Source organism: Acinonyx jubatus, chromosome A1 (genome assembly GCF_027475565.1).
Source record: "Acinonyx jubatus isolate Ajub_Pintada_27869175 chromosome A1, VMU_Ajub_asm_v1.0, whole genome shotgun sequence".
In the NCBI taxonomy this organism is placed as follows: Eukaryota; Metazoa; Chordata; class Mammalia; order Carnivora; family Felidae; genus Acinonyx; species Acinonyx jubatus.
Window position 1 is genome coordinate 230,489,842 of NC_069380.1, and position 27,184 is coordinate 230,517,025.

Consider the following 27,184-nt stretch of genomic DNA (forward strand, 5'->3'; position numbering starts at 1 on the left):
AAGGGAAAATGTATTACTGGTTCTCTCTTCCTATGTCACCCAAACTTCTGCCAGTGCCAGGGTCGCCTGCACCCAGCTGGAGCCAGCCAGACTCTAAAGCCTGGGACACCTCTTGCTGGGTCAGTCCCTGTGATATAGAGCATCAAACAGTCAGGGATCACCTGTGTTCTCTCTATGGGAATCTGTCTCAGGTCACGGCACCTGGGTTTCCCCTGGTTGTCATTTGTTCTTCATTTCTGCATGATGACCCCTTCTCCTGTCTCCATGCAGAGAGGCTTCCCTGGATGCTCGCGGTCTCTCTCCCCTTACTTTACTCGCTCCTTCTTGTAGAGCGGAGCAGTGTGGCCAGTGGGACCGGAGAAGGTAAGGCCTCTGTGGTGGGCTGGACGATGCCCCACCCAAGACATCTGAACCTGCAAGTGCATGGTAAAAGGGGCTTTGCAGATTGATTCATTTGGGGACCTGGGGGTGGGAGGCTACTCTGGATGCACCCCGTGAGGTAGACCCACCAAACAGGGCTTTTTATAAGGTGAAGGAAGACGGATCAGAGACGTGATAGGCGATGTGCCTTTGGGAGGAAGGGGCTGGAACGATGAGGGACAAGGAAGGCAGGAAATGGATTCACCCACAGACCCTTCCACAGGAATCACCCTGCCCATTCCTTGATTTAACCCCAAGGAGACCAATTTCATACTTTGGGCCTCAGGCCCCATAAGAACAAACCTGTGTTATGCTGAGCCACAAAAGTTGCGGTAACTTGTACAGCAGCCACAGGCAACCGATGCTGCCTGCTCACCTTGGCTAGTCCTCGCCGGCCCTGGAGTGTCTTCCTGCCACAGGGAATGGGAGTGCTGGTGGCGGCTCCTGGTCCTAGACAAGGGTCCACACCGGCGACGCATATGGAAAAGGGTCAGCAAAGCGCTAGCAAACTCCTTTGCTCTCAGGTCTAATGGAGATACTTTTGTCTCTGGTTCAGAGTCATGAGTGTATCTCTCGGTTGGTTTTGAGAGAACAGGGAGCTGACATGAGAAGGTGCTCCTAAAACCTAGTAGGTCTCACGTGTGTGAGAGCACTCAGTAACTGTTGGTATGAACACAATGTATGTAAATACAAATACTGCCAGTTCTGTTTTCGTGGAAGGCGCTGACTGAAACACCTCTTAACACCAAAAAAAAAAAAAAAAAAAAGGCCATCACAGCCATATTAATTTCGATAAAGCAGACTGCAGAACAGGGACCATGATCAAAGATAAACAGCGACATTACATAATGGAAAAAGGTCAATTCTCTAAGAACTCATAATAATCCTAAATGTGTAAAAAAAAAAAATTAAAAAAAAAAAAGAAGAAAGGGGCACCTGGGTGGCTCAGTCGGTGAAGCCTCCGACTTCGGCTCAGGTCATGATCTCACGGTCCGTGGGTTTGAGCCCCGCGTCGGGCTCTGTGCTGACAGCTCAGAGCCCGGAGCCAGCTTCGGATTCTGTGTCTCCCTCGCTCTCTGCCCCTCCCCCGTTCATGATCTGTCTCTCCCTGTCTAAAAAATAAATAAACATTAAAAACAAATTGAAAATAATCCTAAATGTGTACACACCTAACAACAGAGGGCAAAATACGTGAGGCAAAAATTGACAGAACGGATAAAATACGCAAATCCATGATTGTAGTTGGTGACTTCATATTCCTCTCTCAGGAACTGATAGATTAAGCAGGTAGGAAATCAGTAAGGGTATAAAGGACCTGAACAGCATGATCCATCAACTTGACCTAGCTGACATTTATACAACACTCCATCTCACAAGATCAGAATACACTCTTCTCAAAAATTCATGGAAAGTTCGCCATGATAGACCACATTCTGGACCTAAAACCAACCTGGACAAACTTGGAAGAACAGAAATTATACAAAGTGTGTTCTCAGGCCATGAAAGAAAGAAACTAGAAATCAGTAGCAGGAAAATGGCTGGAAGAGCCCCCAAATATTTGGAAATTAAACAATATACTTAAAGATAACCTTTCAGTCAAATTAGAAATCTCAAGGGAAATTGCAAAATATCCTGAACAAAGTGAAAATAAAAAATTCACCTATCAGAATTTGTGAGATGCAGCCAAAGCAGTGCTTAGAGGCAAATTGGTTGCATCAAATGTGCCTGTTTTAGAAAAGAAGTAGATCTAATATCAGTAACAAGCTTTCATCTAGGGAAAGGAGAGGAAAAAAAGAGCAAATTCAACATAAAGCAAGCAGAAGGAAGGAGATAAAATTAAAACAGAAATAATGAGATTAAAATGAGGAAAATAATAGGGGCACCTGCATGGCTCTGTCAGTTAAGCGTCTGACTCTTGGTTTCAGCTCAGGTCATGATCTCACGGCTTTGTGGGTCTGAGCCCCACACTGGGCTCTGCTCTGGGAGCACGGAGCCCGCTTGGGATTCTCAGTCTCCCTCTCTCTCTGCCCCTCCCCGACTTGTGCTGTCTCTGTCTCTCTCAAAATAAATAAATACATTTCCCTCTTTAAAAAAATGAGGCAAATGATAGAGAAAATCAAGACACAGTAGATCTGGTTCTCTGCAAAGATGAATCGATTTGATACACTTCTAACCGAGCTTAAAGTAACAATCTTAGGATAAGGGAGGGATTTATACCATATTTGTTTTGTGCAGTACCTGCCTGTAAAGGAATTATGCCATTTCTGCTTCCCAGTTCCATAAGTGAATCAGTTAGGGTCTAAAGCCAGAAACTGTCAGTGGAATGTGGTCACGAAGCCTACAGTTCTGGCAACCGTCAGTGGGCACAAAGCTCAGGACAGCTTCGTGGAGAGATCCGGGCGGTGGTCCTGAGGAAGGGGCCTGTGTGGCATTGGCTTCCTTCTTGCCACTCAGTGCGTTGCTTTATCTAACCACGCTCTCTTCACAGAAAGGTTTCCTGATTTTCCAAGGGTTGGTCAGGGTAAAGTGACTGTAGTTCTTGAGTTGTTTTATTCTTTTTCATTAAAAAGCAAATACAGAAAACAAGAAGACAGAGAACGCCCACGTGATTTTTGCCTGCCTCTGGGAAAACAGTGAGCGTCCATGTCCTTCCAGTCGGGGCCCCACAGTCAATGCCGGTGGCTGAATTTGCTCAGCGCTGCTCCATAATGAACACCCTCACCCCGCCATCCATAACCACACCACCGCTGGAAACCTTCACTTCTCTGTGGACCACGATCCCTTTCCCTTTCGATATTTTCCAGAAGAGCTTTTACATCGGCGCTCTGCACTCTGAACACACAGTCATAAAAGTCATAAAAGGAGAGAAGAGGGAAGACCTTGGGATCATTTTCTCCAAACCCTTCATTTTACAGATCAGGGCATTTGCATGGGGAGGGCACAGAAGGGCCTGGAGTCACAGGGCTCCTGACTCCTGCTGGAGCTAGGCTCAGCTCACATCCCCAGCCTCCCAGGTCATGTCCCCTCTTTGTTCCTGTTGGCGTTTTCTCACCTGTTGGCGTTTTCTCACCCCCTCAGGACAGGTGCCTGTTGTACATATTCCTGCCTTACACATATAATTGATCACCAGAAGCGGGAATGGTTCCACCTTAGGCTTCAAACAGCCCTATGCTTTCCGTAACACTAGCCCTGGCTTTACTTTAAATTATAATCCAGCACATTTGGCTGCAGACTCTGTGTCAAAAATGTAGTTCCTTCTTGGTCTGCCATTAAAGTCCAGAAAATCACCTAAGATTTTACTTTATGCAGCTCCGGGAGAGCTCAGTCTTCCATTTAATGGATCACTGCAGTGAGAAGGGAGGGAGTGCCCAAAGACTTCCACAGCGGTTAGGAGTGTGGGATCTGCCGTCAGGCTCCCCGGGTCTGAACCTATGCCCGACACCCAAAGGTGGGTAACTCGGGAGCCACCTGCTGCCTCTCCCGGCCTCAGGTTCCTCTCCCCAGTAGAGACAACGGTGGATGTTTCCCTGAGTCGAGATGTGTAACGTGCCTGGGAAAGCAGATGTTAGTTACCTCAATGCCAATGAATTAGTAAATGTGCATCCATTGGTTATCATCAACCTGTTTTCTGGAAATGCATTTCTTAACAAAAGACATAAACATGAGGGTGGTTCTGTTGATTTCCTGATCTCCTTTTGCTTTCTGTGGATCTGCATCACATGGTCTTGCCTGGGAGAGCAGATAATTCCCCTTTAGTCACACAGCCTCCATGCAACCCGCAGCCAACTAGACTCCTTAGAAGTCTTCGAGGAACTCTGTTACGTCCTGCTGCTTCCGTCGGGGTTTACGTGGCTCACCTCTTGCCTTTCATCCATTCAAAGTAAATCTAATCCCAACGTTCTAACTGGACAAGCTGGCACTGGGCTTTTATTCCACTTGCATCACATTCAGTGTCTCCTGTAGACTCCCATCATCGACACTGCGTGGGGACGCCCTCAGCACCACCTCTGCACCACGCAAGACTTTGATTTAAAATGCGGGACACGGAGAGCCGGTGCCCTCGACGAGGTGCATCCGAAGACTTCCTTTCACACGGACCCAGGATCCTGTGCGCAGCGGATCTGCCCGCTCCATCGGGGACGACCCCTCCAGCTGGCACTGCCTTCCCCGCCACATTTCTCTCTCTTGCCCTGAAGACAGCAGGCAGGACCTCAAGAGCCCCGCTGACACAGACACCTCTGCCTCCAGCGTCCCCCAGCCAAACAGCCCATCGCGAAAGAGCATGTGTTCCCACCAGACCTTTGGTAAATGGGAAGGTCTTGTATTTTCCCGAATATATTTTCATTTGACGACTCTTGCATTTCACACCATCTGCTAATCTGGGCACTTCTCATGCTGCCAGTCAGCTAAAATTTTATTTTTAGATGCCAGCTTTGGGCAGACCATGAAAACCCTGTAAGGCTACATTTTCAGAGGTTCTAAACAAAGTATCTCAAAGGCATTCCAAGACCCCGAGCAGTGGACCAGATCGGAAGCGGAAATTGCGGAGAATCGCCCGGTAGATAGTCCACGAAAAGAGAAACGAAAAGATCTGCAAATGAACAGGATCACACCACTGACGCTTACGTAACCGTACCACGCACACTGGTCGGGAGAGCTGACTACAAACAGGCAACCGTACGCAACATGCAGCATTAGGGGAATTCTCGAAAAAGAGAGTGAACCCTGACAGCTGAGTAAGCAGAGTGCCCGGAGGACCACAACGGACAGGATGAACACCCTTAAGTGCCTTTTCTCCTAAGAAGGTTCTGATCTTCCCTTAATCCCTCCCTCAACTGGGACTACAGAAGACAGAGAACTCGAGTTAGGAGCGCAAGCAGGGGGGTTAGGAATCAATGACCCTTCAGTAAAATGTTCAGGCTTCTTTCACCAACAGCTCCGTGTCTTTGTAAAACCGTCCCAGCCAGGGCAGGAAGTGCTGACTGGCACGTCCTGGAGCATTTTCCTTGTCCTCTTTGGGACGCTCTTTGGGACGTGGCAGTCCCCCACGAGCTGAAGAATGTAATGGCACGTGTGCCTCAATGTCCCAGCCAGTTACACAGTGTGGGAAAATGTGACGGCGTTACAGGAAATCTGAAGCATCCGCTTAAAATCCAGCCATGCTGAGGCATACCCAGGGCACCGCGGAAATCAGACATGGGAAAAGGATGAAAATCCTGAGTCTTGCCACTAGAGTAGAGACAGGGAGATCAATTAAATGCAAATTAACCTCACATTCACCAAGGACTCCCCGTGGGGTGTCTTCTGAGGCTCACTGAACAAGAAGGGAGCTGTATTTCTAAGAGAAAGGGCTGCTCTGGAAGTTGCATAAATTTCTGAGAAATAACAAGTTGCATTTGGTTAAAAGAATTTTAACAGAGGACATTAAAGGGTTTTGTGGGGGGATACATTATTAGAGGGAAAACGAGATTTCTAGTTATTATTCTAGGACAAGTCTGGCCCAGTGCCTGGTGCTGTAAATAAAGTTTTATTGGAACACAGCCACATCCATTTGCTTGTGTTGTTCGCAGGAGTTCGTGCACTATGGCAAACAGAGCTGAGCCGTTGCCACTGACACCAGATGGCCCGAAAATCTGAAAATATTTACTCTGTGGTTCTTCCCAGAAGAAGACTGTGAACCCCTGCTCTGGATTAACCCAAGCCCTTCTTCAGGGCTCACGGTCTCACCCGTAAGCCCCACTGACAATCTCACAGTTGAATGACTGACGAGATGAGGCATCATGTCAAAGCACCCTCTACATTCTCGATGCACAGCCTGGCACTGTGGATGTCCGCACTGTGGTGGACTATTTAGTGGAGAAACAGCGGAAGCAATCGTCTCCCTTTGTAAATGATTATGAGTCCACGCTTCTGGATGTCAGTGTTACTTACAAGTCTCCGAATAGATGCTAAGGTGCCTGAAGCTTTTTTTATTGTTACTGTTTTAAATCGAGTCCTTTTGGTAGCGCTTAGAAAGTCCTGGAACGTGGCACTTGTTCAAAATATGTCTCTAGATAGAGCAATGAACCTGCAATTGACGTGAATTGAGTAAGTTATCTAAATTGACAAGAACAGATTAAAATTATAACCTGATGGATGAGAACGATACCATTTAATTAAAGCTATTATTATTGTTAAAGAAATTAGTTTTGGAAACTACTTTTTATATGCACCTCCCGTACCACATCATAATTCTCTACAGTTTGGGACATGTAACTGTTGAAGTAACTGATGTAGTGTTTCCCTGCATCCCCTTAAGGTTTACATGATTCGTCCATTAGCTGTTTTAGAAAATCACCATGGCATATTTTGCTGGATGTAAAGTGTTTTCACAATTTTACACCTTGGGAAATTCTCTCCTAACTTTAAAAGTTGATTATGCAGGGGCGCCTGGGTGGCTCAGTCGGTTGAGCGTCCGACTTCAGCTCAGGTCATGATCTCAAAGCTCGTGAGTTTGAGCCCCGCGTCGGGCTCTGTGCCGACAGCTCAGAGCCTGGAGCCTGCTTCGGATTCTGTGTCTCCCTCCCTCTCTGCCCCTAACCCACTCACATTCTGTCTCTGTGTCTCTCAAAAATAAATAATCATTAAAAAAAATAAAATAAATAAGAGTTGATTATGTGTGCGTTACTGAAAACTAACAAAAAATAAGCGACAGAAAGCAAAGACCCAGAAAGCCACCAGCTAATGAATGGCTGCATTTACTGGACACCTGATGTGGGCCAGGCACTCAGGAATTACGTACACCTGACCCCTAGTCCTCAGTCCACTGGGTCACTGGCCCTCTTTTACAGATAAGTAAACAGATGGTCAGAGGAGCTAAATCACTTGCTAAAATTCCTACAACCAATTCATGCACAACTGGGATTTGAGCTCAAGTCCTTCTGACTCCAAAATTAAAGCTCTTTCCATTACGCATCATGTGCTGTCTTTGAAAAGGCAAAACGCATTCTTTTGTTGTTCTTCTTCTGGGGGATTCAGCAAAAAATATTTTACAAAAGAATTTAACTTCATTTAACTTCTATTTTGCTCCTGTAGCACACAAGGAGGCTTTCCTGGATCTCTCTCTCCCTCTCTTCCCCCACTTTCTCTCCTTCCCTCTCTCATTCCCACTCCCTCCCCGTCTCTCTCCCTCCCTCTGTCTTCCTCAATCTCTCTCCCTTCCTCTCTCTTTCTTTCTCTCTTTGTCTATCTCTCTCTTCCCCCCCTCATTCTCTCTCACTCTCTCCCTCTCTCTCCCTCTCCTTCCCATGTGAGAACACAGCAAAAAGGTAGCTATACACAAGCCAGGAACAGAGTTCTTCCCAGAATCCAAACATACTGGCCCCCTGACCTCAGACTTCCAGCATCCAGAACTGTGAGAAAATAAGTATGTGTTGCTGAAACCACACTGTCTTTGGCATTTTGTTAGAGCAGCCTGAGCTGACTAATACAACTCATGGCCAGGAATCTTAGAAAAACATTCTATGTGATAATAAAACTCTGACTAGTCTCTTTATCTTTCCTTTGCTTCTTCTCCTTCCTATCTTTGGTTACCACCTTGATCTAGAGTCGGAGGCTCAGACATGGCATAGAAGGTGAAATTTTAAGAAACCAAAGAAAAGGTGGAACACTAAATAGTTCCACTTTGACCCACAAAGGTAACATTTCTTCCTTTCCTAGAAATTATCCAGGACACCAAAAATCAAGGAAAATGCATGTACAGTTTATATTTTCAACAAAATTAGAAGATCAACGGAACCCCCAGACTCCATGTGGGCGTGCGCGCGACCACAGGCAAGTGGGGCTCAGTGGCAGGAGGCCGAGGAAAGATGCCATGATGGGACCCTCACAGAGGAGGCTGCTGGTGCCGGACGGGAAGTAGAGAGGGGCCCGCCCAGACGTGGAAAGGCCAAGTCCTTGGTTTGCAACTGTAGGAATGTTGGCAGGAGCTTACTGCATGCAGTGTGTTCAGGAGGCCAGCCTCCAGAAGGAAGGCCCCACTGGGCACATTATGGGAGGCACCCCAGCTTCGAGGTGTGGGGGTTCTATCAGTTGGCATCTCCCTCCACAGGCTCCGTGCGGTGATCCACCTCTACACGTGCTCAGTGCATTCTAGTGTTGGCCATGAGAACGATCAGCATTCTTTTTTTGTTTTTTTTAAGATTTTATTTTTAAGTAATCTCTGCACCCAACGTGGGGCTCGAACTGACAACCCTGAGGTGGGAGAGTCACATGCTCTACTGACTGAGCCCACCACGTGCCCCCAAGAATGATCAGCATTCATAATAACAGTGTTCACATTAAAAGAATTCTGGGGGCACCTGGGTGTCTCAGTCGGTTGAGCATCCGACTTTGGCTCAGGTCATGATCTCATGATTTGTGGGTTTGAGTCCTGCTTCGGGCTGTGTGCTGACAGCTTGGAGCCTGGAGCCTGCTTCAGATTCTCTGTCTCCCTCTCTCTCTGCCCCTCCCCTGCTTTCTCTCTCTCTCTCAAAAATAAATAAACATTAAAATTTTTTTCAAAAAAAAAAGAAATCTGGAAAATGGAAAAACTAAGTCGAAAGTATCAATAAAACTTCAAATTACAGTGGAGTCACTAGACTTCAAAAATAAGGGAGTCCAGTGGGCATCTAGGAAGAAAGATTATTTCTGCTATAAAGGAAAAGAAAAGAAGCCTTCAGAGTATCATTAGATTACCAAACAGTACTTCAATACATTTCAAAAAGCAGAAATAACCTGAACAATTCTCTAATCTCAATGCAAAAACAAACAAAACCCAAGAAACCAAAACCAAAACAGAAACAAACAAACAAACAACAAAATAAAACCCCAAAACTGGAATTACTACTAGAAACAGAAAGGAAAAACCCTCTATCCCCCGGTGTGGGGGGGACACTGAAGTTTCTCTCTGTCAAAAAATAAAGTCAATCAGCAAGATTATCTAGAAAATAACGATGATGAGCACACAGAAGGCATGGAGCTAAAGCAGGTTCTAGAGGGACATTTATAGCAGGTGAGCACTTCCATAAAGAAACAAGAGGGCAACACAGGAGGTTAGGACTAGAAAAGAAAAAGAAAAGCAAAAACAAAACAAAGCCAATAAAAACTACTGAAAGAAATGAATAAAGAAAAAAAAAAACGAACTAAAAAACACCCCCAAATTAATCAAATAAATTTATCCACAACTCATTCTTTGGAGAAATGAAAATAAACAAAACATTAGCTAGATGAATCAGGAATTAACAGAGAAAGGACAAGTCCCAAGAATAAGAAAGTAACTGGGGAGGAGTAGAAACAAACACAATTACAGAGGTAATTGAAACCATGAAAAGAGATTATCCAACACGGAAAATCGCTGAAACCTTGGATGGAAGAGACTGCGTTTATGAGAAAATATCTCTGACAGAAACCAATCCCACAAGAGAAAGCAAATCAAACAGAAGAATGTGCATAGCAAAGTAAGGGCATGGTATCTGGCCTAACGTGGTCTAATCTATAGGAACATTTGAGATGGAAGGGTGCTCACAATGGAGGGGAGCCTTCAGAACCGTCTGTGGCCCGAGGCTAGGGCTGCCTGTTTGCTCTTAATTATGGTCAAAACAGATGCAAAATCTTTCATAAGTTATTGGCCAAAGGAATAAAGCATCAAATTAGATTAAAAAAAAAAAAAGACAACTGAGTTAATTCCAAAAATTCAAGAATGTCCAATATTACACAAGGGAAGAAATCATAATATCCTGCCCACGGGTGACAGAAACCATCTCTTAATACATTCAAGATCCATTCTTTAAAGAAAAACAAAGAATAAAAAGAGAAAATGAAACTTCTCTAAATAGGAACAAACAGTCACCTCCCTCAAGTTATAAAACCTACTTAACCCGAAAGCCAACATATTGCTTAAAGGAAAAACATCAATCCTACTAAATAAAAACAAAACAAAACAAAATACAACAGGTAACTATGTCTACTACCACCACCTTAATGTGAATTTTTTATGGAAGTACAATTAGGCAAAACAATTGGAAAGAAAATTAAAACTCAGAAAATGGAAATTCACTTGAAAATGATGTGATTATACGTCTGAAAAACCTCAGATCAAGTGAAAAGTGACTATAAACAATGAAAGAATTCACAAGTCATCAGAAGAAGCGTACTTACTGAAAACCTTTTGAAACCCTTCTGTCAACCTTTTAAAAAATGTGACCACAGCACCTATTTCTAAAAATGGGCCATTGAGCCAATGGCAGATGTTCACTTGTCCACCTGCAACCATTCCTCAGGAATCCTTGGTGATTGCCCTCTGTTTTGTTTAAACAAGGGTGGAATTCTCTGATGTTTCCTCACTTTAAATTCTCCTAGTCCTGCTTTATTTCCCTATGTGTTACCATAAATATCTTTTTTGAAAAAATTTTAATATTTATTACTTTGAGAGTGAGAGAGACAGAACGCAAGCAGGGAAGGGGCAGAGAGACAGTGAGACATAGAATCCAAAGCAGGCTCCGGGCTCTGAGCTGTCGACAAATAGCCCAACGTGGGGCTCTAACTCACAAACCATGAGATCATGACCTGAGTCAGATGCTTAACTGACTGAGCCACCCAGGTTCCTCACCATAAAAATCTTTTAATGAGGTATCTTCCTACATTGTGCACCACAGAGCTTACTTGTACCTGAGCAGACAAGAGAAAGGGAACCCCACAGACACCGGCTCAGAGACTACTTGGAGGGTCTGTAGCAATCCATGATGGAAGAGGAGACCACAGTCCAACTGTGGGAGCTGGTATCTCTAGTGAGTTCGAGAGAAGCCCCAAAAGCTCCCCCACTGTTGGGAACCACAGAATATGACCCTGTTTGAAATAAGGGTCTTTGCAGATGTAATCAAGTTAAGGATGCTGCATGATCATCATCCTGAATTCACAGTAGGGCTCTAAAGACAATGACCAGTGTCTCTGTCTGTAAGGGACAGAAGGGGAGGAGGTGCAAAGACACGAAGAGAAGGAGGCCATGTAAAGACAGACACATAGAGTTTTGAAGCCCCACCCACACCAAAGAATGCCAAGGAGTGCCAGCAACAAGCAGAAGCTGGAGAAAGGCACGAACGCACTCTCCCTCAGAGCCTCCCGAGGGATCCAGCTCTGCCAACACCTTGGTTTTGATTTCTGTGAGAGAATAAATTTCACAGTTTAGAAAGTGCTGTTGTTTTCAGCACCCACGTTGGTGGTAATTTGTTACAGCAGCCCTGGGGAACCAATACAGTATCTCAGCAGGGAGTGGGAGAAGTGATACATAGCGACAGCCCTGTACAGGTGTGTGTGTCTATGACCACAAAACTGATGCACGGGATGGCCAGATCCACCTTGTACCATGTAGCTGCTACTGAGTGGGGCAAACTGTAGCCCCCGAGGTTGCTTAGAGAATAAGAGTGGGCTCCTCCAGGGAACAAGACATTACAGAGAAGGATGGCCCAGAAGCTCAAGATGTCCTGCTATAAGTTAATACTATAAATGACTCCTTTTGCACTTCCCCCTCCCATTGTTGACAAGGGATGAGCTATATCTCAGGGGGTTCCAAAACCAGGCATTCCATTAACCTACCGGGGCTCAGATCCTCGGGTATTAACAAACCTTCCAAACTCCAGTTACTAGTGCAGTGTGGGCTTCTAGGACCTCGTGAGGATGAAGCTCACTGCCTTAAGTCTGGGTAGGCACACTGCAGGATGGTCAAGCAGACCAGACCTGTGCCCTGAGGATGTGCAACCCAACCCCTGTCCTACTCAAAACTCCATAGGTCATTTGGGACTGTGATTATTGCCATACTCCCCCAAATATTTTTATTTCCCCTTTCTCTTGGCTTCTGTAAAAGTCATTTAAACTCAGCAAAATGAATAAATGCTGCTGTCGTTTTCCTTGAAAGGAGGAAGGTTTCATTGAAGGTTAGGGACCAGCCCTGACAGATAACTGGTTTTTCATATATGCTAGTTCATTGAATCAGCACCAAGGCCAGCAACCGTCTAGGGAAGTAGGTGTTCCTGCTGCCATTTTACAGTTGAGAAAACTGAGTAAACTAAAGAATTAGTCCAAGCTCATGTAGCGTTGCAGTCTGGTTCTCCAGGAAGCACATTCTGAGACACAGTTCAGTGGGTACTAGGGAGTTCCCTTTGGATCAATGCCCGCGGGGAAGAAAGGAAGCCAGATGAAGCACAGGGAGAAGCTGAGCTGTGATGAAGGTCTGAGAACTTTAGACAAACCTACAGAAACTCCAGAGCTGCAATGGCCCACCGGAATTGCCCTGAATCAGACCAGGCTAGATAGACTCTATAGGCCCACCTCAATCAGCCATGGATGTGGGCCATCCTTGAAGAGACAGAACCTTGAGCTGGCAGCCCTGTGAAGCTGAGGCAGCCTTAAAGGATCTAAGGGCCAACAACTCCCCAAGAGCTGGGCAGCAAATCTTTCTCTGAGGAGTGGTCCACCTCCATGTCTACCACACACAGCTAGAAAGTGGCAGAAACGGAATCCAAACCCAGAGCCCATCTGAGGCCAAAGTCCTTTTCTGTCCACCATCTGCCATGTCAAAACACTCATGAGCTGCTTGAGAAGGATATCAAAAACGATTAACCCAGCGTCTGGCCAGCAGGATCTCACATCTCCTAGGAAAGGCAAAAACTGACGCACATCATTCTCACAAAAGGCATGCTGGGATTATCGTTGTAAAGACAGAAAGTACATCCCCTCCCTCTGTTCGGGGCCTGCCCAGTCCCCAACGCACTCCACAAACAAAACGAAATGTTTTAAGTATATTACCAAGCAGCCATTATTATTATTACCTGATGTTTCTTGGCGCTAACCATGCACCTGGCCCAGGTAAGTCATTTTCATTTATCATCTCATTTAACCATGTCTGTGGCTAGGAAGAAACTATTATTACCATTCCCACACCACTGGTAAGTAGCCACATTTCCAGGTCCATCTTTCCTTGCAGTGTCTCCCAGTAATTACGCACACATCCTCTCTCCACTGCACCAAATCACTGAGTTTCTGTCTACTCTTCAAAGAGGTCACTTAGAACCAGAGCAAAATTCTTGCTCAAGTTAAGCTGTAGATACAATTTCTCTCAAGTTCATACAATTCAGCAAATTCATTATTCATCCTGCAAGTACAAGTTAGAAGTCCTGTGTCCCCATCAGGGGGCTGATTTTCTCATTGTCTTCTAGGAATTTTAAGGAGCAATTACAGGGGGCTCTGGGGGGCTCCGTCAATTGGGTGTCCGACTTCCGCTCAGGTCATGATCTCACGGTTCATGGGTTTGGGCCCCAGGTTGGGCTCTGTGCTGACAGCTCAGGGCCTGGAGCCTGCTTTGGATTCTGTGTCTCCCTCTCTCTCTTCCCCTCCCCCTCTCACACTCTGTGTATCTCTCACTCAAACATTAAAACAAAAAAATTTAGGGGCGCCTGGGTGGCTCAGTCAGTTAAGTGTCCAACTTCAGCTCAGGTCATGATCTCACAGTCCATGAGTTCGAGCCCCGCGTCGGGCTCTGTGCTGATGGCTCGGAGCCTGGAGCCTGCTTCCGATTCTGTGTCTCCCTCTCTCTCTGGCCCTCTCTCACTCATGTTCTATGTCTCTCTCTCTCTCTCTCAAAAATAAATATAAAAGAATAAAGAGCAATTACGGATGGATTAATATATGATTAGAATCAATATCTTTCACAAACTATCCTCAAAAATAAACACTTGGAAAGGACAGAGCCTCAGATCCCAGTGTACTGTGGAACGTGGCTGTGTGGGTAGGTGACCACGTGAGGACAATCACGTGTCCAGATGTCCACCAGTGAGTGTGCCACTCAGCCAACCTGTAATCGATCTATAATGTATCGTATTTGATATGAATCTGGTGGTTTGAATGAACAGAGGGCACACAGTTTTGATGACAGAATCCAGAAGAGGACATAGAGACTGATGAAGGGTGACTGATCAGCATTGTTCATTTCTCAGGAAACCCTCTTTGTTTCATGCGCCTTTGATCAAATCTCCAAGACAAAAACTCATGGTCTAACAGGGCTTCCTTTTACCTCTGTCCCTTCTGTCCCCTCTTCTAAACAGCCTCACAAATGCTGAAAAATAAACCGAGGTCTCATTCCACCATGACAGTAAAATGATTAACTACCAACAGGAAAGTTCTGTGTCGAGCATTCTTGCCATTTCACTGTAGGAAAGTGCCAGAACATTCTCCAAGCAGTAGATAGGATGCCCTGCAGCAAAGCGTTAATAGTGTTGCTGTTGGTCACTTGCTCCACCAAAGTCTCCCCGGTGAGTGATGGTGTTGAGCTCCGCCATTTAAAGGTGGGGCGGGGATTCCTGCCGGGCTGGGGGGACAAGGAAGGAACAGGAACGAGGAGAGCAGACACGTGCAGTGCCTTAAATCTGCCTTAGGATTCAGTCACATCAGACACTTTCCTATTTTTACCTCTTTTCCAGGCTTACCCCCATTCCTTCCAAATTATAATGTCGTTAGACCCCATAACTGATAGTTTGCTAAAACAGGATACAGATCCCCCTCCATCAATAGCTAGATGCTACACAAAAGGAACAGTGGTTCAGTGTCCTTTCTTCCCTCTTGTGGAAAGTACTAACATCCTGTGCTTCTCCGAAGACAAGACAGCAGGAAGAGACGTCCAAATTCCCAACAATTAGTCTCCTCCAGAGCCAGAGTCCCGGCAGCTGGTAACCTGCTGTTTTCCTTTTGAGCTTCTCAGATTAGATCCTAAATGCAATTTAATTCCAGACTCCAATATACAGTTCCTGAATTATACTGCAGAAGAATCAGTTATGTAACAAATCTTCATGACTACCGATTATGTTCTTGCCATACGTGACAGACTGTATCTTCTACTTTAGGTCCAAACTAAAATTTTTCAAAGTGTATCTTAAATATGGCAAAGTATCCACCGTATACAGGAACCCTCTACCATTTATCAGAAACAGGAGTAATCCTGTTAGAATAGAAAACCAATAACCACTCCTTCGCTTATCTTCTCTAATAAATATGGGTTCCCAAATAACTGGCCTGTGTAAGTAAATCTGTATTCAAATTAATCCTTGTCTCCTGGGAAAATAAATGATACACAAAATGAAAATCCAGAATGTGGTGTGAATACCAAGGAAAGGAACATTTAAGAAAAGTAAGTAAGTTTCAAATATAAAAATGTAATCGTGGCATAGAAACAGGACTATTTGGCAATCCCTGGGGGGGGGGGGGGGGAGCTCGGCAGACTGCCGGCAGTGATGTTGACCTACAGAAGTGTGGCCAACAGAGAAGAGAACACAAGTATATCTAATCAGACACACAGGCTGTAGCAGCCTACACCAACGCTTGAGTGACGGACTCCCTGCCCCTGTCAGGGAGGCAAGCTTCCTGCCCCGCTGCCCAATCTTGTCTCCAGGCCGGCCACCCTCACCCGTGGGCGGAAGCAGGACGCAGCACCACAGCATGAGCGGTGACGTGTCATGCTGTTTTCCTAACCTCAGTCTCCCTTTGCCTGGATACAGCCATAAGCAAAGAAGACACCTACCTTGCTGCTCTCAGAGAATTTTTACTCAAATGTGTGCTACCTTACTGATACAAGGAACCTTCTTGTTTTCTAGTTAACCGTGCAATGCTAAGGACTTTTGGGGCTCACACTAAATTTCTGATAGATAAATAAAATAATTCATTCTTGGGGCACCTGAGTGGTTCAGTAGGTTAAGCATCTGACTTTGGCACAGGTCATGATCTCACGGTTCGTAGTTTGAGCCCTGCGTCGGGCTCTGTGCTGACGGCTCAGAGCCTGGAGCCTGCTTCGGATTCTGTGTCTCCCTCTCTCTCTGCCCCTCACCTGCTCTCTCTCTCTCTCTCAAATAAATAAACATGAAAAGAAAAAAAATTAAATAATGCATTCTTCTTACATCAACAATGTAAAACTGCTTTTTAAGTTTCCTGATATTTGAGGGTCATATCAGAAAAACTGCTCTTTGACACCCAGTTAGGAAAACAAAGACGAAGTAATTACAGGAAAAGCTGGGAGACTAGTACAGTACAAAATGGATCAGAGAGCAGCTGGAAAAAAACTTCTTCCTCTTCCACAAATAAACTCTGTTCAAATAGTGTTCTTTTTCTTCCATTCCCTTGCCCCATCCTCTCTCCTCCTGCCCTTCTTGTCCGTTTCCTTCTCACCTGAATAACTCAGTCCCCAGCCATCAGGCAGAGCAAGGAACATCTGCATCTAGAGGGGACCAGGGAAGCTGAATTCGCCCAAGGTGATAAAGCTGGGGTGGGTTCCAGCAGCCTCTACAATGGGGAAGACACAGAGGACACAGCCCCGGTTGGGGGAGGGGGCACCCTCAGATGGACGTGGTGTCATAGCCTGAGCCAGGGGAGGGGGACAGGTGTTAGGGGAGGGGAATTTGGGCCAAGTGAGAAGACACCTGTGTGGGGGTAGGGGTGGCGACTGAGATAGGAGACTGGTTACACACCGGCATTGATCCAGTAAGTAAATACGTTAAGAATCATTGCAACTGAACTTTTTTCACTAGTGGCCATGGAATCACAAGAGAAAGGGAGAACACTGGCATGAAACTCGTGGCAGGCTGGAAAGACCGGTGTGAAGTCATGGTGTCTAATATGTAGGTATAGATAAAAGTTGATGTAGATGTAAATGCGTGTGCCCCTTGTCTTGGAGTAGTGACAACCCAGTGGGAATGAGAAGGCCTACAAGCCTAGAGCTTGCTAAGTGCCACCCTTCACCAAGAAGAACAGGACTCCTCGGAGGGATGGCAGATTTTAGGGCCAGGGCAGGGAAAGCATGAGATGAGCCTGAAACGTCTTATTGTGTCAGAAAGCAACGAAGTGCTCAAAGAGTGATGGGGACCATCACCAAAGGTGCAGAAGCCAGCCTGAAGGGGTGCCCACTGGACAAGTCTGAGCCCAGACTTGTGGGCTCATATAAGTGGGCTTATAACCCTCTGTATAGAACAGGGAAACACAAGACGGTCTAGACATCAATAAGTGAATAAAACAGGATATTTGCCTGGTTTCAAAGTACCTCCCCACAAAATATGCCTTAATTACAAAGAAGAGAAGAGTAATGCCAAAGCGGTAAAGCCTGGCAGACGGCCATCAGACGAAAGACCAACATAAACGATGAGACCCTGAGAAACCGTGATGAGAATGCACCATCACCTCTGTGTTTCCTGCCAAAGATGCATCAACCAAATCCATTCATGATGAAACATCAGACAAAGTCAACCTGAAGACCATTTGATAAAGTAGCTGGCATGCCATCCTCAAAAGTGTCAAGATCACAAAAGCCACGGGAGGACTAGGGGTTGCTGCAGATTGAAAGACACCAAAGAGATTAGAGAACACACGGCAACGTTGCAGAATTCTGATCTGGGCCCTTTTCTGTAAAGGACGTTGTTGGGAAAGCTGGATGAATCTGAATCACAACAGCAGAGCCATGTGAATTTCCCAATTTTCATAGTTGCATTATGGTTAAGTGCAATGGCATTGTACGAGATACTGTCTAAAGCATTTAGCGGCTCCGACCTGAGCTCAGGCCATGATCTTATGGTTCGTGAGTTCAAGCCCCGTGTCGGGCTCTGTGTTGACAGCTCAGAGCCTGGAACCTGCTTCGGATTCTGTATCTCCCTCTCCCTCTGCCCCCGGCTCATTCTCTCTCTCTCTCAAAATAAATAAACATTAAAAATAATAGTAATAAATAAAGGATTTAGGAGCAATGAGACATCAGACTGGTAACTTATCTTTTGGTGGATTAGGAAAAAAAATTCTCTGTATTAGATTTGGAACTTATTGGTAGGTCTGTGATTGTTTCAAAATAAAAGTAAACAAAAAAGTCAGCGATTATACTTTATATTTAAATGTACTAGAAATGCTCATTCATCATTTTCAGTGATTAAGTAAATTCCCTCAGTTGGGTAATATATTGTAGCCTGAGACTGAATTCTACTTCAAGATAAATGCTGGGAAAATAAATGTGCCGAGAACAATGAACTCTGTTAATCAACGTGGAAGGGAATAGGGTTTTCTATGAAGTCGACATTTTGGTTAACAGAGAAGCATTACATGCTATCAGTGGATTGCCAATGTTCCAAAAATAAAGTGAAACATTCTTTTCTTTTCTTTATTTTTTTGAGAGAGAAAGAAAGCATGAGTGGGGGAGAGGGGCAGAGGAAGGGTGGGGTGGGGGCGGGGAGAATCTCAAGCAGGCTCCATGCAGAGCACCAAGCCTAACACAGGGCTCATTCCCATGAACCATGACATCATGACCTGGGCCAAAATCAAGAGCTGGATGCTCAACCAACTGAGCCACCCAGGTATCCCCAAACAAACATTAATATGGGTCCACGCTAAACAAAATGCACTCTGTCTTCAGCGGTTTATAATGTAGGGGGACACTGATCACCACTCATCAGCAAACCTCTTTCTTCATATGAAACTGACAGCCTTTCAGTAATTTTGCGTTAAACAATTATACCATGGCAGTATAACCACCTAATGTGTATCATCCTAATTTATGTACGCTTTTCATCAACAGTTATCAATGAAGTATTTTTCTCCCATCACAAAGCAGTGCTATTTGTAGGTTACATGTCCAGCAGTGGCCAAAGGTGCTTAAATCTCTTTTCTTCATGACTTTGACATTTACCAGCGGACCTTCCAGTTTCAATCTGTCAGTGTATCCTGCCTTTCCCTGCCCTCGGAATCATTGTGAAATTACTTCTGAAGAAAAGGAAAACTGACCTTCTGTTCTTCTGCTTCCTTTCAATGTTTTTCTTACATGGAATCATTTGGAATGAAAAACTTTTATTCTTTTTTGCTCTTCCAGAATTATCCTATCTCTGGCTGTCCACTGATAAAAATTGTTTTTCCTTGTGTGTTTGGAAAATTGAGTAACTGAATGTTTAAGATTACATTCTTTCCCAATTTTTTGAACTTGCAGAAGAAAATAAAAATGCTCTGAAAGAAAAGCAAACGCACTACAGTACGTAGTGACCTAGAATACATCAGATTCTTGACAAACCATTTATTCCCTCCCCCCCCCGCTTTTTTTTTTTAAACCCATTTGATCCTTACAGGCATGTATCTTAATCCTCCTTTCCAAGATATTTTTTCTATTACATCTGCCCCAGCAGACACTGTATTTATTCATGAAGGGGCCAAAGAGATAGGTACGAAATGTTCAGCGGATGTGTTCTAGGGTAACCTAAAACCAGGAAAGTGTTGTAAGCCCTGAAAACAGGCTTGAGTGCCCCCGTGTCTGTGTGATGAGGGCTTTCCCGCAGTGACTGTCATAATGTCAGCTGGCTCAGCTGATCACATACCCGTTCCTACTGCAGAAACAGACCCACCCCCCCCCCCAAGCCCCACTCCAGGGAGACTGGAAAAATGGAATTTATGGGAGAGAGGAGACACATCCCATAAATACCTTCAAGGGAGGCTCTGACATGCGGCGCAAGGAAGTAAAAGCTGGGGCAGAGCCCGTACAAAAAGGAACATTTCCCCCGCCTCTTCCCAGGCGCAGCTGCATTGTTTCTTCTTTTCATAAAACACCACCTTCGTTCCTTCCTTTGATCCGTTACTGACGGGTCGCCATCTGGGCCTCGGGTGGTGCCGGCTACTCGGGCCAGTGGCAGGGAATGCGTGCAGGCACGTGGCTTTGCTCCACGTCTGAACCAGTCAGCAGGAACCTGGAGCCCACCGTGCAGAATCGGGGCCAGGGTTCTGACGCTCACCCCGTGCCAGTGAAGGCTGTCTTTCAGACCACTCCGACTGGACACCGGGCTTCACAGGAGCTCTAGGAGAGGAATGTTGAGAAAAGGGATCCCCAGAAGGCTTTCCAGCTAGGCGGGATTTCCAGACACCCAAGGATAAGCCTCCAGCTCTATGTCAAGTTTCCAAATGAAACATTCCACCGAGTGAACGACAAACGGGTTTCTCAGACCCCACAGGGCTCGTGTGATCCGTGTCTAAACCCCACTTTCAATGGCAGTGCTGTTCCTAACCAGTCCTCTCACCCTCGGCGTTGTTACACCATGGCTGCATTTCTTAAATTTGATTCTAACAGAGCGTAATTGAACATACCTGTTTCAAGTAAAAAAAAGATACTTAGGGACAACTCCAAACCACTGACCCTCATGTTTATGGATGTGCATAGCAGGAAATCAAGTCACTTTTCAAATGCTTTTAACTAATTAAACACAACGGCTTCTTCGAAACCCCACTTACTAGCAAAGCTAAATTTGCTGTCGTAGCACTTGAAAGATTTATTTATTTTTTTTTTAATGCCCACGGACCTGTCAGAAGATCAGGAAATGGAGATCTTTCCCCCTCGGTAAAGAGAGGGCTTTATCAGATATGAAGGTGGGGGAGAATTATGAATTTAACTGTGTAAGTTATTTTCACTCTAAAAACAGGGTGCTGAATTCCAATGCATAGTAAGAACAGCTTTGAAGCATCCACAGTCATACGACCATCCAGCAACCAGCAAAGTGGAGCGGCCGCCCGCAACGTTCGCTGTTGCTGCTGCTGGCGGTGGGGTGTGGCTGGCTCCCCACTAGCCACACACAGCCACCTCGGGCACCTGCCGGGTACCCCAGTCGCACCCCGAACAGGTGCACAGCACCCCTGGCACCCAGAGGTGGGGGTGGGGGGCACTGGTCACCCACCTGCCAGACCAGGTGCTCCTTGGCCCCGGGCGTTGCGGACAGGCAGATGCTCAGCACGACGGTGTGGGAGGAGGCCGTGAGCACGCTGGCGATGATGGCGTCTCGCATGTTGAAGGGGAGCATGGTGTATACCACGAAGATAATGAAGAGGAAGAAGGACACCTACGGGAGAAGAACAGGGAGAGTCAGCAAGAGCGCCCGTCCCCAGTGCTTCTCTCCCTTGCCCACGAAAGGCTGCACAAGACGCCGCGAACTGCACCCGTGTAGTTTTGTGTTTTTCTTCTTTAATATTTACTTATTTTTGAAAGAGACAGAGAGAGACTAAGCACAAACTGGGGAGGGGCACAGAGAGAGGGAGACACAGACTCCGAAGCAGCTTCCAGGCTCTGAGCTGTCAGCACAGAGCCCGACGCGGGGCTCCGACCCACGAACCGCGAGATCGGGACCTGAGCCGAAGTCAGACGCCTAACTGACTGAGCCACCCAGGCGCCCCGAACCGCACCCATTTAGAGAGTAGTATTATGAGAAAATAAGACAGCACATTCAAACAAACCCAATGGATTACAATAAAGGACTAACTCTTGTGAGGGGGAAGAAAAAAATCATTCTTTTTCAAGATTTGAGGATTTCCAACTTTCATCCCCAAACTACTGCAGACATTAGGTAACTCTGAGCACTCTCTGGATCTGGATGCAAGCTGGTCCCAAACTCCTCGGGTTTAGTATCTGTGCTTCCAAACACACATCTGGATTCCTGAGCTATGTCTCCAACTGTGTTGGGAGATCCCTGGAGGGTGGTCGGGTTTCATCTGGGGGAGCTGACGCCAGAGGATCGAGTGGTGTGGACGTGTAACAAATTGAAACAGCTCAGAGGTGGTTCAGCTGTTATCAAAACCACTTGGCAGGTTCTCCAAAAGTTAAGCCCAGAACCACCTTAGGACCCAGTGATCCCGTTCTTAAGTATGTATCTTAAAGAACTGAAAACAGGCATTCAAACAGATACATGCACACACGTGTTTGCAATAGCACGATTCACAACAGGCAAAAGGTGGAAACCACACAAATGTCCACCAGCGGATGAACGGATACACGGCCTGTGGCACATCCATGCAATGGAATACTAGTCGGCCAGAAAAAGCAATGACGTACTGAGATAACATGTTTTAACACAGATGAACCCCAAGAGCATTATGCTAAGAGAACGCAGCTAAGGCAAAAGCCCACAGGTTCCATTTGTACGGACTATCTAGAATAGATAAATGAACAGAGACAGGCAACAAACTGGTGGCTACCAGGGGCTGGAAAAAGGGGTAGGGGAAGTCACCACCTGGTAGGCACAGAGGTCCCTTTTGGGGTGATGACAGACTTCCTGGGACGGGATGGAGGCGATGGTCGCAGAACACCGTGAATGTACTAAATGCCACCATATTCTTCCTTTTAAAATGGCTAATTGATGTTATGTGAACATCACCTCAGTGAGAAAGAAAAGCCATAGGAGAGCTTACAGAAAGATTTGGAATGGAAAAGGGAATGGCTTAGTAGGTAACCGAACAGGCTGTTTTCGTCAAAAAAGCAGCAGAGACAGAAGAACACTGAGGGGGGTGAAAAGGTGATAAATCAAGTGGGGAAAGAGCCAAGGTCAGGGAAGCAGAAGAGCGGCATCAGGAGAGCTCCACCCCACAGCTCTTCACTCAAGAACAAAAGGGAAGCTAAGCAAGGAAAGAGCTCGTCCCGCGTGCAGAGTGACCCGTGTTGCATAAGGAACCCCAAACCCCAGCACAGCTGGAAAGACAGGGAGACACCATGCCAGCTCTTCTGCGGGGAGTACGGATGTGTGTTCGTGAGAAGGACCTGGGCACCAGGCGCTGCTCACGGTGGGTCTGAAGACAGCAAGGGCTGCAAGGACACTGGGCCCCCTTCCTGCATGAACAAGGGGAGCCGCACCACAGGTCATGATCAAAAAGTAATGGTCACCATTTCACTGTCCAGGGGTCTGCGGTATAAGCTCCATGGGTACAAGCATCACAGACAAAAGGGCATATGGAAGATCAGGGGCGCAACCTAAAAAGAAATTTGGACCTCTCAAACACGCCCCTTCCTTTTCTCCCAAACACCTGCTCATTGGACAAGCACGTATGAAGCTTCTCTGAAGTTCTGGAGGTGGAGGACAGATGCAGAATCCTGGCTCTCAGGCACTTGAAAGTCACGTGTATCAGCCGTCACTTCACAGCTGATGTATCCGGAGAGAAGGGGTACCCAGCCCCACTCCAGCGAGACACTGGGGTGAAGTCCCTGGGTCATCGTCTCTAAGATCCTGCAAGTTCAAGCGTCTCAGAATAACAGCCAAGAAGAATCCTACCAGGAGTGTGAAACGAATCCAGGAATCCCCCTTAGGGAGCTTTGGTTGGGCATGGCCCATCTGTTCTATGCCCACTCCTCCTAATTCAGTCTAGTCATAATGGACTTCAGGCCAAAACATATGGGCAAAAGGATCACCATGGCCATACTATTTTGCTGGTAAATGCTTTTTTATTTTACCTCTTTAGAAAGGCTGTGAAGATGCTTTTCATTCATGTATTATTATACAGCATTCTACACTTTCTATTCCATATATGGAATGGGAAAAAAATATGTTAGACAGTTTATGTACCAAAACACCTAGTATTGATGGAAAGAAACCAGGCGTTTCTTCGGAGGGACCTTTCTGAGCTAGGTGCCAATCGACCCAAGCAGACTGGGGCAGTCCCCTGCCTCCACTTCCCAAGAAGAGAATATACAGAGTGATTTCTTAGAGCCCCAAATCAGATTTCAAAACTGCCAAGAACCAGCACATGCATTTAAGGAGCACTCAGTGTACAAGTGCCTTCTCCACTCTTCAATAGTTGCATCCTGCTTTCTAAAAGGGGTATCACTGACTCAGAGAAATGGGAAACTTGGCCAATATCTCCCAACCAGTCAGTGTCAAAGCCCAAATAGCAATCCACGGGTTTAATTCTTCTATGTGTTCTTGGTAAAGAGTTTGACCAAGACAAACTTTCCCCTGATAGGAATCCCATGAAGCTGGGATTCATGGGATTTTTCCCCCGATAGAAATCTTTCCCCTGATAGAAATCTTTCCCGATAAAAATCCCATGAAGCTGAAGGTCTAACAGAAGACACACGTGCACACAAGACATTCTTGCAAGTCTGACGTGGAAAGACAGCAGCTCTTTCCCCTCCTGCTAAGACAATCACAGGAAGTGCCCGACATCTTGGCTCAGATGCTGAACTCTTTCAGTAAGTAGGACCGATTTTTAATGATTATTACGAAATTGCTAATGTTTCAAGATTTGTTCATATTTCCTTCATTTCTATACGCTTAACTTGCAGTTTGTGTTTAGACTGGTGGTTTATGATAAATGGTAACACACAACAATGAACATTTAACAAAATTGTCAGTTAGACTGGGTGACTCAGTCGGTTAAGCATCTAACTCTTGACTTTGGCTCAGGTCATGATCTCATAGTTCAGGAGTTTGAGCCCCATGTCAGGCTCTGTACTGACACACAGAGCCTGCTTGAGATTCTCTCTCTCTCTCTCTCTCTCTCTCTCTCTCTCTCTGTGTGTGTGTGTGTGTGTGTGTCCCTCCCCCGTGCTCACTCTCTCTCTCTCAAAAGTAAATAGATAGATAATTGTGCATGGTCATGGCTTATTGAGAAAATTAAATTTACTTTGGAATCTCTACTACAAATTTACAGGAAATATTTTTAATCCAGACACTGTTATTTCTACACACTGCATTAATGAAAAATCCTATTTCCTACAAGAGGTATTAAATGATTATTTTCAGGGGCACCTGGGTGGCTCAGTCAGTTGAGTGTTGGACTTTAGCTCAAGTCATGATCTCACAGTTCTTGGGTTTGAGCCCCTGCATCGGGCTCTGTGCTGCAGTGCAGAACCTGCTTGGGCTTCTCTCTCTCCCTCTCTCTGCCCCCTCCCCTGCTCACACTTGCGCTCTCTCTCTCTCTCTCTCTCAAAAATAAACATTAAAAAATGGTTATTTCAAGTATTAGAATTGACAATTACAAAAAAGAGCCTCTCTTAAACAACTACAGTTTTCCTCTAATGCAAAAACCTGCAGTTCTTTGAAATTACCGTAACTTTTGAACAGCTTAATTTTGGACAGCTTTAAAACTCTAACATTATTTCAATTATTTTACAGTTCAGCAGACATTTTGAGCTTTGAAAAGGAAGCACATGGAAAGCTTATCTGCCTTAACCAAATGGAGAATAGACATTCTGTTTTCCAAATACAATTACTCCTGTTAAGTGTTCATTTTTAGATGACAAAATGAATTTTTTTAAAGGTCAATTAAGCAAGCTGTATTAAATCAAGTTTTGAATTTTAGTGGCAGCATTTCAGGGACAGCACGAGGTGCCCAGAGAGCCTTCCACAGGCTGGACGAGGAAGAAGAAAGTCAAGTGTGGCTGCAAGCCCCACATAGGGAACAGTCTTCACTTCTTATTGCTTCCAGAGGGCTCTATTTTTCCTTTTAGCCTTCTTTCCAAAGCAACTTCAACTAGGGCCATATGTAAAACCAAAATGGATTTGGCACATCTAAAGAACGTGTGGGTTAAAAGCTCCAAAAAGGCGAATGCAAGCACTTGGGTTTCCATGTTCCCATGGGGACATTTCCATGACTGACAGCCTCCCTGACTGTATCTCTGTCCGGAGGCTGAAGAAAGGGGAGCCACCGGTGTGATTACTGAGACCCCGCACAGACCCCTGGATCAGCGTGACATTGGAAGAGGTAGAACTCCTCCCCAAAACACCCGACTGAAGTGTTTCCCTTAACTTAGGCCGCCATTTGCCTTTTGTGAGACATCCACATCTTTCTCTCTGGGCTACTTGAACCTCAAGCGCTGTAAGTTTCAAACCAAGTTAAGAGCTTCTTTGTTATGTTCTTAAACCTATTCCTCTTGCAGGGTAACGCAATCCTGCCCACGATGTCTTTGTCCCCAACAACCCAGGTGCAAACTTTTAAGCCTCGCCGTTGACAATTCTTCACGTCCACACTCGAAAACAATGTCTTCTTACTTTAGGACCCCAGAGTCTCGCATCTGTTTGTCTGTGCTTCTCCACCCTTACTTCCACGAGGCTCATGACCTTCCCATCTGTTAAATACGCTCCCATCCTTTTCTCTTCCTCCTCCCCATCCCCCGACAAGGGAGCCAGAGTGCATATCCTTCCTCGTTTTTGCCTGTCCCACCCCATTCTCCATGCTTCTGGTAATCATTAGGACTCATCACCAAATATTTCTAACTCCCTTCCTTCTGGGAACATAGTACCAATGCAGTGAGCATTTTCTTTTAAGTCAGAGGAAGCCATATGACTTGCTTTGACAGATAAAGTGTGGGAAGAAGACATATGTTATCTTTTGGGTAGAAATTACTGCACAACTTACCAAGCCCCCTCCCCTCCCTGGCAATCATGGAAACATGATGTTGGACCTCCTCCCAAGCTTCGTGTCAAGTGAGGGGCAGATTCCCTCAGCTGACCCACACGGACCTGTGTTCGTTTGAACCTGCCATAATCCTTTGTGGCAGTAAGCCCCTGGGACCCCAAGCACAGCTTGGGTGGTCCTGACTGACACCAAGCTCATACAACACACACACACACACACACACACACACACACACACACGAGTTTTACTGATGGATAGATTAGATTCCTTTATATGCATTACTCTGCAATTTGCTTTTAGCACTGAATTATACATCATGGGCATCTTTCCAAGTCTGGAGATGTGAATATATGATTTACTTTTTACCAATTACAAAATATTCCACAGTAACGGATGCACCAGATTTTCCTTGCACTAGCATTTCCTTACTGCTGATCATTCATGGCAAGTTAGGCGCCCCTTATCCAACTGCTGTGGTAATATTCTCATGGATCTCCCTTTCTCCAACATTCTCCTTTCCCTAATCCAGCCAACATGCAGCTGCTAGATTCGTGATGCTGAAGACACAGGTCCAGTTGGTTCCTTC

At 45.7% G+C, this 27,184-nt stretch overlaps 1 protein-coding gene across 3 annotated transcripts in view; it reads right to left on the reverse strand.

Moving 5' to 3' along the window:
* The window catches only part of ADCY2 (adenylate cyclase 2), a 409,723-nt gene that overhangs the window by 272,571 nt on the left and 109,968 nt on the right, over positions 1–27,184 (reverse strand). For all 3 annotated transcript variants that reach the window (XR_008290071.1, XM_027074055.2, XM_027074048.2), the window contains exon 3: positions 21,156–21,317. Coding sequence is in view for 2 of the 3 variants with exons in the window: in XM_027074055.2 (XP_026929856.1) it covers positions 21,156–21,317 (162 nt within the window). In the remaining variant the exon portion in view is untranslated. The remainder of the gene's footprint in view (positions 1–21,155; positions 21,318–27,184) is intronic.